This window comes from Pempheris klunzingeri, chromosome 7 (assembly GCF_042242105.1).
Source record: "Pempheris klunzingeri isolate RE-2024b chromosome 7, fPemKlu1.hap1, whole genome shotgun sequence".
Taxonomy (NCBI): Eukaryota; Metazoa; Chordata; class Actinopteri; order Acropomatiformes; family Pempheridae; genus Pempheris; species Pempheris klunzingeri.
The window spans coordinates 21,915,657-21,930,464 of NC_092018.1; the positions used below are offsets into that span (position 1 = coordinate 21,915,657).

The following is a 14,808-nucleotide window of genomic DNA, read 5'->3' on the forward strand; positions in this document are numbered from 1 at the left end:
CTGAGGCCCCAGATCTCTCAAAGTCATCACACGTAACACATTTTCCTTTTTACAACTGTGTTTTACTTCAGGAAGGAACCAGCCAGTTGAGATCATTTGAAAAGGAAACAAGAGATTCGGGGACGTTTCCAGGTCTTTTCTGGCTCAACACATCCAACACACGAGGCAAATACATAGTAGAGCAGATTCAAGTTAAAGAATATTAAACAGCTTGGGTTGGGCAGATCAATAATATATACAGTATCTGACGAGGCCGAGAGAACATTGAAGTGTTCAGAGGCACGAACACTTTTTATACTAATGTGGGACAGATCTGCAGTGCTGGATTCATGAAACAGAGCAAATAATTACATTCAGATTAAAGGAAAGGATCTTATGTATGAAACACTCTCTGTACAGATTGTTTTACAGGTGTGGAAGACAGCATACAAATCGCCATTTTGTGAAATAAATGGAAAACTGCAGTACATAAGCAGTGTCTTAATGCCTCCCCTTTCGAAAGCTGTTTAGCCAGCTGAAAATATATCGCTGCTGCTGCTGCCGGATGAGACGAGCAGACACATTGACGATCATGTCTTCCTCAACTTTTTATGACCCAAAAGGATTTTATGGATCCTTAGGTAATGAAACCTGCTCCGTCTATGAAAGAGCACATAAACCTTCAGCTCAGGTGCAGGTGAGAAATTTAACAAAGTGGAAAATGAGGATCTGAATATTTAACGCGACGCCCCAGTCTACCTGGAGAAAGTCAATGAAGATCAACGTTTGTCTTAGTTGGAGACATTTGGACGGGTCACACTCGACACCTGATTGGTTAATCACCTGCAGGACAGAGTGAGCACATTAGAGCGGCGGCAGAGCGGCGGCCATCAGAAGGCCTCCAGTGACAGCGGAAGGTCACAGCTGGGCTGCCTGCTGCACAGTGTTTCTAAGATCACTTGAAGCGGACTGGAGGACTAAATGTAACGTATGAGAGCAGTGACTCTGCTCCACAGAGTGTGGTCAGTGGGTGGAAGGAGGGGTCAGACTGTGGCTGCAGAAAACCTGGAGTCCATTTGGAGTTGGATTTTCTATCATTTGACACGAGACATTCATTAAATCCCCCCAAACTGACTCCTGAACTGCAGCCACAGACCCTGACGTGCCTTAAGTTCATAAGTTCAGTTCATTTGGTTCAGCCAACCAAAAGCTCCATTGTTGCCTTTCAGTTGTGGTCCTGTTTGTGTTCACGCTGACTTCTGTCACTGTTTTATCTGTCGTGATATTTACCGTCACAACATTAGCGGCTGCTTTGTTTTGCTTTCCAACCACAAATTAAGCAGTTAAGAGTCTGCTTGGAAGCAGACCACGACCCTGCTCAGACGGTCTCAGTCTGTCCAGCCACAGGCCATCGGCCATCAGTAGGAAGCAATCTGAAACTAACGTATATATTTATGCAAATCACTTGGTAACTGTGGTAACACTGAGTGCCACTGAAGGAGCGCAGTGATCTTCCCCAGTGCATCAGTCAAACAGAGGCGTGCTGTGGCGGCGTCCTACTGCGTCCGTCAGTCAACTCAAATCAGTGTCAATGTGAAGCAGACCAGAACTAAAAGGCCACAACGTGTCAGGACCACATGAACTGAGCTCAGGGTGTGAAAAGTCACGCAAGTGGACAATTTTCTACTAAAAAAAAAACAACAAAAAACAGTGCTGTCATCACTGTTGCTCTGTTGAAGTGGGAAATTTCAAGTGAATTAAATTGGAGTGATTTTTGTCAGCAGTGTCCTCAGGAGGTCCCTGGACCCCGCTCTGCCCCGCAGACCGAGCCAACCTGCAGATTCATAACCGCTCCCTGAAGCTGTCAACGTTTCACTGATAGTCCTCAGCCGGAGTCCTCGCTCCTGCTCTGCCGTCCGTCTCAGTAGTAGGTGCACCAGTTGCTGTAATCGCTGGGCATCAGGCCGCCGGTGATGAGCAGGATCAGATCCACAAACCACCAGATTCCCAGGCCTCCCAGCGTGAGCAGCTTCCCGACAGCGGTGCCCGTGTGACCCAGGCAAAAACGATCAACCCCAAAACAGCCCAGGAAGAAGGAGTACAGCAGCGTGGTAATGAAATAGTGTCCGGTGTATCTGTGGAGATCGGACAGCAAAAGGCACACGAGGACATTTATTATTTATTCCTCAGCTGGAATAAAACATGAACAATTGTGCAAATAGAATAAATCATTCACTGTTACAATTAATTTCAGCATCGTTTAATAAATGATCATTTCTGAACCTGCAGCTGTCCAGTGTAAACTTTGATAAGCTACAAATCAAACATGTTAATGTTTGAGCAGTAATGGGAATACTAACATGATAATCGTGAAACAAACCAAAAGAATTGAAAAGCCTCTGTACAGCATCATGTATGGACACATTACAGGTTTCACACAAAGGCATTTATCCAAGAACACTGCAGCAGTGTCTTTGTACAGGCTGTCCGGCAGAGATACTACAGAGATGAACCTCCTGTGCTGACCAATGCAGACATAACATGGTGTAGTGAGAAAATAGGGCCCAAATGAGCTCCAGTGGTAGCTCTGTACATTAGGGAACACTGTCCTCTAGTGGTGAAGTCCTGGTACTGATGGGACCTGCATCAGTCACTGTGTATCTGGGTGTGGAGACGTGCACAGCCACAGTGCACATCTCCACTGTGTGGGCAGAAACACCTCTGACAGTGAACAGTCCGTTTGGTGTTAATCTGCTTTCTTCTATGTCTTTAGTGTGTTTGTGCATCAGCACTTGTGTCTCCTGTGTGAACGCCGTATTCATCCTCTGCCATCACCGACTCATTTCCATGCACTTCAACTACTAGCACGCATTGATTGTGTACAGGATGGGCCTCCTCCACCCCCTCTCCCTCTTCCTCCTCATTCTCAACAGCGTCTGTGTCATTACATTTCACTGACAAATCATAAAAGAATTGTAAAACTGTGTCATAACAAATAAGAATTGAAGGAAAGAGCAACTCAATGTAAAAAAAAACACAAAATACCGTTGATACAGGACACCAAAAAGTCTGAGGTTTACCAAAGTTATTAGAAACCCTCCTGAGGAGAATTACAGCATGTGTACCAAATCTGATATCTGATCTATCCAGTAGTTGTTCAGACATCAGTCACTCAAAACCACAAACGTCCACCTGCTGATGCCGGCCAAAAGGTCAGGGGGTCGCCACGTGGGACACGTCATCTGGGGACCGTGAATGACTGTACAATAAGTGTTGAGCTTTTTCACGAGATAAGTGAGAACTTTGACTGGCTAGTGGCGCTGCATGAAAGCCAATTAGGGTTCATCTTCTGGGCACCGTGACAGTCTGTCCATTCAATGGTAGTTGAAATATTTCACTAAAGCCAAAGATCTTCCAGTGTAATGGCACAGTAGTAAAACCTGCACGTAACCTCGTTTGAGAAGCTCAAACTAGAGCATTTTTGTTTAAAAAAAAAAAAATGACTTCATGAGTAACTAGTAGAAAATTAAAAGATTATTAAAATAGCTGCTGATTGATTTTCTGTACATTAAAACAATGGATGGTTGAGGTCCAAGTTGGTCTGTCACTCAGGTTACCATGTGACCCTGACCACCCTAGGACAGACAGGATCACACCTGAATCAATGAGTTCTGGGCGAGACCTGCACCACAAGACCGGTGCATAGATACAATAATACTCTAACTACCTCTACTACCTCCACCTAAAACTAATAGCTGGACAGGGAACAATCCCACCGTGGGCCCAGCGGACAGACAGCTGCTGATTCGGCTCGGTCTACAGCCTTCCCATGTCAACTTTCCATCTGCTAATGAGTGTAGCTCCTGGCCTCGTCCTCACACAGACACAGTGCCCAAAGAAGACGCAGCAGCCCACTGATTTTCATGACCTTTCCTCTGGCACAAGCACCTGGCCTAACTTTTGCTCCTCTTATAGAACTCCTGTGCCACCTAACCCAGCAGGGAGACGATGAGGCTACAGCAGAGGTCTGCACTCTGTGGACTGAGGTCTCGTTATCAGTAGCTGTCACACAGTCTCAGACACATACGCGGACCTACAGTTGGCCAGTGACTTTTTGACGTAACCCCACAATGACACACGCCAGGTTAAGCCGACAGGCAGGGGCAACAAACAGCCCTGAGTCTGAGACAGCAAACTTTTTCCATTATAAAGCAGGCTGCGTGAACAAATGCCTCTGCATTACTTCACATGAGAGAAAACCGCTCTGCCACTCCACATGTGAAGGATGGGGGTGTGACCTACTCACTAATGTGCCATGAATTACATACCGTATTTACCGGACTATAAGCCGCTACTTTTTTCCCACGCTTTGAACCCTGCGGCTTATACAACGATGCGGCTAATCTATAGATTTTTCTTCGCTAACGTTTCAGTGACGGTTTCAGTGCACAGGAGGAGGATGAATAAAAACATTAATGATTTTTCTGTTTTGTTCGATCAGCCGTTTTACTGCCGTGTTACAGGCACCGTTTGGAAACAATTAAGGTATGTAAATAAACATTTACAAAATCTTTCTGTGTAAATATCTCATTTCACAACGTATATATCTGCGGCTTATAGTCTGGTGCGGCTAATATATGTAAAAATATTTTTTTCTTTTAAAATTTAGTGGGTGCGGCTTATATTCCGATGCGCTCTATAGTCCGGTAAATACGGTACTTACACTGTAGACTCTCTGTCATCTTCTTTTTTCATTAATGGTGACAAGACAATCATATTCCATATTTGGTAGTCGGACTGACTTTGTTCAGTCAGACTCTCATCATTATTTTCATGACTGACTCATTTGTCTACGTGCACGTTCTTCTCCATCAAACACTATCCCAACATCCACTCTCCTACTTACACCAACAGAGGGTTAAGTACCCATGCATATAATACAATTAACAGGGTATTTCTGAATGTAAGATAGATCTGAGATTCTAAATTTGGTAGAGAGACCAATCATGAGCTGGTGCTCATAATTATTATCATATAATACAGCTCCTCACTCTGAGTGTACATGTTGTTATATGTTATTATTATTATTAGTGGTATTATTTGTATCATTATTATTATTATTATTATCATCATTATTATTACTTTCGTGTTTGAAGTTTATTCTTATTCTTTTGGAGCTGTGTGTTACAAAAAGCAATTTCCCCCTGGGGATTATTAAAGTAATTCTGATTCTGATTAATGTCAGCTCTGTTCACAGAATAAAGTGGGCCACGTCGACCTGCCCGACATGCTAAAATGTTTCCAGGATGCCCGAGAACACCGTTTATGCCTTTGGTACAAGAAGCCTTTATTGCCTTATAACTTGTGGTGAGGCACTTTTGACAGATGTACATCAACACAGTTGTGTGTCCCTTACTTGATGCAGGGAACTTTTCCTCTGGGGAATTCTCTGAGTCCAGAACACTCGATATCATCAAGTGCAGTGCAGATAACCGGAGTGTGGTTCACCTCTTTCTGAGTCTGGCCACCCCACTAAAGATTAAAAACAGTGAATAAAGTAAGTGCTGAGTGATTAATGACAGAGGATGTCCTTGAAACAGAACACTTACCCCAACACAACCATGGCCCGCCTCCAGAAAGGCACTGTAGTTGCCTGCATGGTCTAAGGGGTCTTGACAGTAGACGAACTCATCCGGTCTTCATCACAGGTCAGGAGCATAGAGAAAGACTCAGAGTGAGGAATGTAGAGTGCCACTGCAGTGGAAATGACTAGCAGGCAACAGTAGTTTCCACCATTTCCACTTAGCAGAGAGCCTCTGCCAAACTCCACTGACAAACCCTGACATTTTACAATCGGCTGAATAATTTGCAAAAACACACACCGGGTAGAACATTGTTTAAGGCCTACCGTTTATCATTATGACCTAAAAGTAAAATTGGCATACAAGGTGTTGCCATTTATTTTAGCTGAATTGAAAGACAACACAACAGCTACTGTTCAACGCGGCAGGGAGCGAAAGATGCTCCATTTATCTGGCCTCGTTTTAATCTGATTTACACAGCAAGTACTGTTAGAGTTTCGAGTCAGCGCTGCCTTGGGTATTTGGTAGTGGTTGGAGCAGTGAACCAGTGAGTCTGATTTGTAATTCTGCGCTGAATCTAAAGCAGCTGCGCCTAACGGGAGTTAGCATTAGCTAGCTAGCAAGCTAACGACAGCCGTACGACTGTCAGCTGGATACTACTTACAGATAGCTGCAGAGGACCACTGGTGACGGGGGTCTGTACTCATAGGGCTCCGTGTAGTTCGCACTCTCCACCGGTACTTCATATTTCACTATCTCGGGCGGCTGCTCGCTGAACGGGGGCGCGGTAGCTCCCTGACCGGGAGAGGCGGTGGGAGTCTCCGTCGTCGATGAGTTTTGGGAGTGAATTCCTTCCAGACATTGTAACAGAATCACCGTGAGCAGCAGCAAGAACTGTCCGCACAACAGAATATAGCTCAGAGAAATCATTGTCGCCCTCAAAATAGCGCATTCATCCTAATATAACAGCCGTTCATGGTTGACAGCGGCCTTTGGCTAAGTTAGTGTTTGTCTCGGGCGTGTGACGTCATCACACAGCGCCTGGAGGGCGACGATGGGGCAGTGACGTCACCGTGCCCCTCTGACACGTCGCTCACTAATTGAAGGTGACGTTTGGATGAAGTAGGACTGTCATATGTCAGCTCCACGTGCATCAGCGGATTAGACTCCTGTTCCCCCTCAAACTAAAGACATGTAAAATAAGTTCAGTAAGTAAGATTCACACTGTGGACCAGAGTGGGTGCAATCTGTCTGTATATAAACTGAATGGCTCCACACAGCACCTCCTCTGTGCTCTGATGAACCCCTCACAGTGCCCAATCCAACTAATAATGTCAGAGTCTCTCCCCTTCACTTGTTCCTATAAAATGTCATGTCTTTGATCCAACATTGGAACCAATCAGCTCTTGGCTCAGAGGACAGCTGGGTGTTTCCCATCATGCACTGCACTACTGGAGATCACCAGCATCATCTGCCTCCAGTGAGTGTGTGTGTTAAAAATGTTTAACTCTATCCCATAGTGTAAATATTTATTTCATCACAGCCATATATTTATATTTATATTTATTTTGCTATTGCTATTTTTTCTTTTACTATTGCTTCTTTTCACTCTCCCTGTTCAATTGCTGCTGCTGTAACATGAGAATGTCCCCCTATGGGGGATCAAATAAAGAAAAGTCTAAGTCTAAGTCTAAGTCTAAGGTCACCTTTAGGAAAACAAGCGCCTTTGAGCATCTTTATTTCACAAATACGTAAAACCCCAACTAGAAATCTGAATCAAAACTGTCCGCTTCTGTTCTGATAGGTAGACCAAGATCCCAGCTGCCCTCCTCAGTGGACCAGCCTGTTCATCACAGCTGAGCTGGTACGTGTGTTTGTGTTGCGGAGACACACACTCAGTTGCCAGGTAAAACTGATGCAGTGTAATACATCAGCCAGGACATGACCATGAGATCTGACCACTTTAGAGGCTGCAGCCTGTGGCTCTGTGGAACTGGATTGTGTTGAACTGACAGCTGTTTCTATTATTTTGTCCACCCCGTCACTGAGGTTAGGCTGAATAAGAGAGCCCCCGCCCCCCCCATCCAGTTTTGTCAGTGACATGATGAATGCTGAGTAAGTGAACTGATGCCTTCCAGTATTTCAGAAAACACCTCAACTATTCATATTAGTTGGGGGGGGGAGCACAGCTGGTCTGATCTATGTCTGGTCTGGTCTGATCCATGTGTTCTTATGTCTGCATGGAAAACGGTTCTTGGGCCAGACAGCGAACCCCAAATACCGGAGTTCCACAGCAAAACTGTGCGAGGCTTTAGAAAATGAGCCCAAAGTTAGTCCTTTAAAGGCCTTGAAAACTTGAGTGTGTCATCACAAGGGGACACATGGACAGAATACTTTCTGAACAGATTCGGTTCCCTTTCTGCACTGATCTATGTGTTCGGTTTCTCTGAGCTCCTCTCATTGGCTTGAAGATGACGTGACATGCTTCCACGCACCAATCGGGATCGAGCAACATTCGAATCAAAATCTGACAACATGGCCGATGAAAGTATCCAAAAGATGGTTTAGACTTTTTGCTGAGTTAGTAATACATATTCAAAGTTATTACACAGAGGAATAAAGATCATTGTTCACCATTTATTGGATCAGTCTTTGAGAAAAGAACCGCACAATCTCCTGGACAAATACGCCGACTCTTTGAATGCAAAGACAGCTGATGTGTTTTCATTTCAAATGTGTGTGTGTGTGTTTGTGTAAATGGTACAAAAGTGTGTTTTTTTGTTGTTTTATGTCTGGAGTTATTTGTTCATTTACTTTCTATTCATATTTTATACACCAAACCTCATTCAGAAATCAGCTGAATGTTTCTGGGTTCAAAGGTCAGGCATTTTCTGAATCCTGACGAGCTGTAGATTCAGCCTCCTTATAATCCGCCGGGCACTCACAGCTGTGTAGGTTGGTAATAAACATTTGTTGAAATAAAATACTCTCTGCACCACAGTCACTCAGTCTTAAGGCAATAAAATGCAGGCGCACCAGACTTAGATAAGATACATAAGCTGATTTTGTCTCGTGTCACTCCCACGAGAGAAGAGTCTTTGGAGTGTGTGGGTGGGAGTGGGCAGACAGCATGCAGTAACTGCTCTCAGGTCAGTATATTCAGCCTGTCTGGGACTCGTCCTGACCGTGGTCAGTTTTAGCCGCGTCCACTGAGTTCTTCTGTTCCATATGTGGAAGAATTAGCAAATCACGTGCGAGATATTTCAGTCCACCACCAGCCACGGGAGGAGCAGACGAAGATATGACGGGAGAGCTGAAGAAGTCCTGGCCGTGGACGCTCGGATAGCCTCTGAAATCCACTCTGGACCGAACTGGGGGGACGAGGTACTGGGCGGAGAAGCTGGAGTAGGGATAAAACAGCAAGCCTCCAACGTGTGAAAGGCTCACCAGGTCCTGTTAACACAGAGAAAATACATACAGCACGTTATTTATTATGCAATGAAAGTGACAGCTCGGATGTGAAATAGCCTAGAATAGCCTACTGATGTAATAGTGATGGTATGTATGTTAAAGAAATGTGGCCACCTGAAAAAGGCATCCTGTCCATTAGATGCTGAAAAACTCTATGAAACGGACAATCATGGCACATCCTTTCCACGGTCTAAATTAAAAACATCCTAACATTATTTCTTCTTATTAAAGCCCATCTACTTTACTTCATGCTACTTCCTACGTGTGTTTTCATCTCCACTACATTTAGTGAACAGCGAGTCCAAATTAGCTCCAACAAATCAGTGACAACATTAAAATGCTGCTTACATATTAAAGGGTTGTTCCACCATCTTTCATAACTCAGACTGCAGAAAGCTTTGGAAAACTCTGGAATATACAGTACTCGTAATTTACTCTTTTCCCTCTTTATATTTTATTTATAATTCTACATTTCAGAGGTACGTGTACATTTGACTCTTGAGCTTTTTACTAACACCAGTTACTTGGCAAATGAAGACAATACATAAAAAAAAAACGAGTGCTTATGGATCCGTTAGAATGAGCTCCAAGTCGACCAGCTGCAACGTTAAAATGCTGCTTATAGATGATGATGATGATGATGACAGTAGTATCAGAACACTCTAACATGTGTAACAAGTCTGACAAATCCACTGTATACTGAGGGTTAAACATTCCCACAGAGTGCTGCTCCTCCATGTCCCTCCAATCTGAACTGGTAAAACTGTGTGTGTGTGTGTGTGTGTGTGTGTGTGTGTGTGTGTCACTGGTGTGGGGAGGCGGGCTCGCCGTGTACCTGTACCAGCAGGTGCTGCTGAGGGCCGATGGGAAACCCTGGACTTCCTGGAGTCCTGCCAGGTGCTGCCAGGCTCAGTCCACATGGTGCCGCTCCGTCCATGGCGGTGCAGCTGTTCCAGGTGTTCACCTGAGCGGGGTGGAGAAGGCTGCTGGGGATCCTGGCACCCTGCGCATGTCTGTGTGATCCCGGCGGATAAACACAGCTGTGTGAAAACCCGCTGCTGCATGATCTGCACAGCAGCTCCTCCTCTGAGCGTGAGACTCCACCGGCCAGTGAGCTGGTGGCGTGGCTGTGCCGCGGCTCCAGCCCTCTCCGCGAGCCGGCCGGACTCCGCGCCGTCCTCTCTGGTTTCACGGAGACCTTTGGCTCTGCTTTTGTCTCCTGATGGGGTTTTTTCCCCTCTTGTCCAGGAGTGTCCTCACCACTGGTGTCTTTGTCACTGTCACTTTCATGAGCATCTGGAAAAAAGAAGAAAGAGAAATGGGAAGATCAGCTCTACGGTCACGTTGGCATCAAACAGGCTGAACTCGTGCGTGTGGAAAACACAGTTTCTGCACCTGAAGACTTGGATTTGTCAGAAGATTGTGCAGATGAATCTTTCACGGGCTCAGACAGCCCGTCAGTCACACACAGCTCCTTACACTTCTGTGATGAATGCTGTAGTTTCCTGATGGAAGAAAAGAAGGGAAAAGCTCACAATCATTTCCCAGGAGAAAAAAACAACCAATAACGACACAGAGATCCCTGATGATTCAGATCAATACTTTAGAATAATTCTTGATTGTTTCGTGATGATTGATTCTTCAAAATAAAGCCAAGTCTATCTTTTTCCAGATATATGATTGGTTGAAATAATTCATTGACTGACAGAAAATTATAATTTTTTTTAACAATTGTTGATCATTTCGCTATTTTTTTTTAAGACACCACCCTGTGATGGACCCCCCCCCCCCCCACATGTTATAGACCAAATAACTGAAAACTTCATCAATGACATTGTCATGACATCTTATTTATATGATTTTTAATGAACAATTCCTTCACTTTTTGCTTTAGAATAACAGAAATGTCCTCCAACATATGAAGTTTCCCGTCAGGACACAGACATGGTGAGTGATTATTATTGATTATTTTATTTATTTTTTTTTTTTGGTTGGGGGGTATTTTACAGGCTGATTCCAGTTTTTAGACTCAACATAGGCCCATTTAAAATTGATTACTTTTAGTACAATAAATAAATGATTCGGTACATTTTGGCACTATAGGCTTGGCTTCTTGGCACAGAGGAAAAGGCTTTAAAAGAACATCTAGACCTTCATGCAGCATAAACATCTCCAGAAATGATGACCCAGCATTTAGCCGAATAAATACAAGAATATAATAATAAAACTGATGATAATAATAATAATAATGTGGTGTTGTGCCAACATTAGAGCTCTAAATGTGTGTTTTTTTTTTTTTTTTTTAGCTCTGAATACCGCAGAAAAGGAGAAAGGCCTCCACTAGAAGAAAACAAACACAGGCTTTGACGCCCTGTAACAGAAACCCAGAGGCTGCACTTTGTAGCAATGAAAGCGTAATTCGCCTCTTTTCTCTTCTTCCGTTGCCGGTGTCTCGGAAGCCCTTGGCGAAGGGATTGTTGTCTATCTTCAGCTGTGTGATCTGAAAATGAAGCAGACAGGAGCACAGAGGTGAAGCGACACGGTGGCTGCGCTCTTCCCGTTCTTCCTCAGGCGCTCCTGCTCACCTGGTCGTTCTGGTAGGCCGTGACTGCGATGAACTCGGTCTCCGAGAACACGTAAGTCCTGAAGGTGCTGTAAGGCAGCTTCAGGACGTCGTTGGCCTTCACTATGTGAAACCTCGGCTGGTATTTGTGCATCGAGTTGAGAATTGTCTGCAATGAAAAAAAATCACAATGAAATTAAAACCATATTTTGGCAACTAAATGCGTGTGGAGAAAAAAAACAAACACTTGTCTTGTTTTGTGATTTTAAAAAGAAAAGGTTATAGCAAGAATACAGCAAAAGCTAGAAACATGTGAACATCGTGTTAAATTCTTCATATGAAAGCGCATCCATTCTATTTACGCGTCTCAGATCCCCTTCTTGGAGACTAAAAGTCGTTTAAAACGCTGAAACCCGAGTCCAGACTTACAAATCCGTGCTTGTCAGACAGGTTGTTGGTCAGTTTCAGTTTGTGGAAGTTGACCACTTTGGACATCCACTGCTCGCCCGTGGCAGGGCTGTCCGGGTGGATGTACATGCGTCTGGGCATCTCCGGGTCCGCCTTCCCCGCCACCATCCAGCGGGAGTTATGAAACTTATATCTGCAGTCATCAGCCGCCACGATGTCCATCAGGAGAACGTACTTGGCTCTCCTGTCCATCCCGGTGCACCTGGCCTGGAGCGGCGGGAACATGCGCCTGCGGGGAGGAGATGGCGGTGATGCACGCACTCATGAAAACACACCAACACTCTCCGTCCGTGCGTAACCATTGAACATTCACCGTACCTCCCGGATTTTGTGATGACCATTTCAGTGCCGCACTTGTGGAACTGTCTCCAAAGGTCGCCGGCTTCCAAACAAACTTTGGGCTCGTCCTCTGTCACGTCTCCGCCCTCCAGACTTCCCGGAGGCCCGCGCAGCATCGAGGGCTCCGGTGGCTCCGTGTGAGTCACGGGGTCCGTGCGGGGGCAGCACAAGGCTGAGAACAGCGAGGGTCCGGCCAATATAGCCCCGTGAAGGGCCGCCTCTCCGGCTCTTGGAAAGGCTTGTGGCACCGAGAAGCTACGCATGGTCTCCCTGAGAAATGGTCGGGTCACACGTTCACCTGCGGGATGAAGGCGTCTGCATGTTTGAAGTCACCACGACACATTAAAGGATGAAGCTTTAACACTATTTGTTCTGGATGTTTTGTCCCAATAAAGTCCTGCCCCACCGTCCAGAGCGCACTAATGCCTCCCAGCTTGTGTCCAGGCTGACTTGCTCCTTGACACGTTCGGACTCTGTCTGACACCCAGCAGTGGGTGGAGTTTCCCCAGTGCTGCACCAAGTGTTCGGGAAAAATGCTGCCTGACTTTCTTCAATGGCTGATGAAGCTGAAATTTGGGATTCCTGTCTTGCGAAGTGTCACAGCTGAACATGAACCAGTTGTGAATGTGGAACACTAGAGAACACAAGAATGAGCATCTCTGACTTTGTCCCCCCCCCCCCAGGTTATATCAACACATGAGAGTCTCATGTGTGTTGCCCCATCTGAGGGTCCCCCATTAGCACTGTGAAATCATGAAATCTGAGTGAGAACCCGCTTTCTCTCTTCCCACATCATTCCAGTGCCCTGTGGTGTAATTAGCTGCACTGATGGGGTCTCTGCTCTCATGCGGCGCTGCATGTGGACAGTCTGCAGGGATCCGGCCCTGTGGAGGTGGGGGGCCTTGCCAGCGATTGTCCCGGCTGGATTAGGCTCTGGGTTTGGTTACAGGTTTTTTATTGCTCAGTGGTCCATGACAGCGTAGGAACGTCCCGGAGAACACTCTGTGTGAGTGAGTGCGGCAGGTTCAGGATACATCTGCGCCACCCGTGATGTGCAGCCCTGCAGGAGCATTACAGCATGTCCTCATGATGGGGGTGCTGCTCAACATGAAGCCACATAAAAAGTGTGAGGAAAGATGTTTTAATACAACAAGATGAGCCACGCTACTCAAATTGAAGTTTCTATAAAGAATTGCTGCTGCATCGTTTGATCGGATTCAATAATGATTCAACTCGTGTTCACATTCGTTCTGCATTTGACCACAGAAACGCATGACCGCTGTCACATGATCACATCATCAGTCTAAACCAGGGAAACCACATTTTGACAGAAATCATCTCATGGCCTTCCCTGCTTCATTTATCTCCATGTGAATGTGACTGAAAGCTCGGAGAGAAATCCAGTCAGTGGACCAGGAGTTAAGATTTGTTTTGTTGTGTCATATCACATTACATACATTTAGAGCGTTACATGAACTGTTTTAAGAATGCGACTAGTGTGCGACTAGCAGCGTCAGTATTGAATAGTTTCTTACGTCCAATACCAACAGTGACACTTTGTGCAATGTAAAATGCACATGCCAACAGTGGTATGGTTCCTGGTTCCACACACACACACACACACACACACACACACACACACACACACACACACACACAGCACCACCAAAAGCAGGAGGTCTGTTAAATCATAGACATAATAAACAGGACGACTATCAATGACTTGTGATAATGAAATGCATTTAGTTTCAGTAGAAAAGCCAAGAGTTGCAGCCACTGAGCCAAAGGTCTGGTGTCAGTGACTGTTCACTTATTTACAGCTCGATACAACTTGTAAGTCATGGCCTTTGATGAAACAATGGTGAGGGGTAACAGCAGTTTGTTCTTAAAGCAACACACTGTGGCTTGTATTTCAGCGAGGACTCTGCTGTGAAATCAGGAAATACCTCACGCTGGACCTTTTGTTGCAGCTTCCCGACAACTCTGTGATCAGATGCCTAAGTAAGCACACGTCTTATTCAGAGGTCATTCAAGATATGTGGTGGGTGGCAGAGTTGTTGATGACCCAATCTTTTTCTGGCAGAGAAGCAGGGGAAAACCCTGCCTGTCCATCAGCCAACTTCAAAGAGCCAGTCAGTAATCTGAAACAGGCCCGAGAATGATGGCAAACAAGACGCCTGGCTGTTATTTGTGGGTTTGGCCCACAAGCTGCGTGTGAAACCTGTCACTGAGGATAAACCCGCAGATCTCCACTGGGTCACTGCCCAGTGACACATTCTCCCTGGTAAAACGTCCACATTACTGCATGGGCCCTTATGGGTGTGGGGATATGGTCCATAATGCAGGAGCAGAACACCTTCCGTCCCTGCTTGGTCACTTTTTCTTTCTGTAAAAGCACAGCATCCG

At 45.4% G+C, this 14,808-nt stretch overlaps 1 protein-coding gene across 1 annotated transcript; it reads right to left on the reverse strand.

Moving 5' to 3' along the window:
• Window positions 1-40: 40 nt before the first annotated feature.
• tm2d2 (TM2 domain containing 2) lies at window positions 41-6,568 on the reverse strand. The gene is made up of 4 exons (XM_070833802.1): window positions 6,226-6,568; window positions 5,589-5,676; window positions 5,396-5,511; window positions 41-2,114 (listed from the first exon to the last, which is right to left on the reverse strand). Exons 1-4 carry the CDS (start codon window positions 6,489-6,491, stop codon window positions 1,901-1,903), a joined length of 684 nt encoding a protein of 227 aa, XP_070689903.1. The 5' UTR covers window positions 6,492-6,568; the 3' UTR covers window positions 41-1,900.
• Between the last annotated feature and the right edge of the window lie 8,240 nt (window positions 6,569-14,808).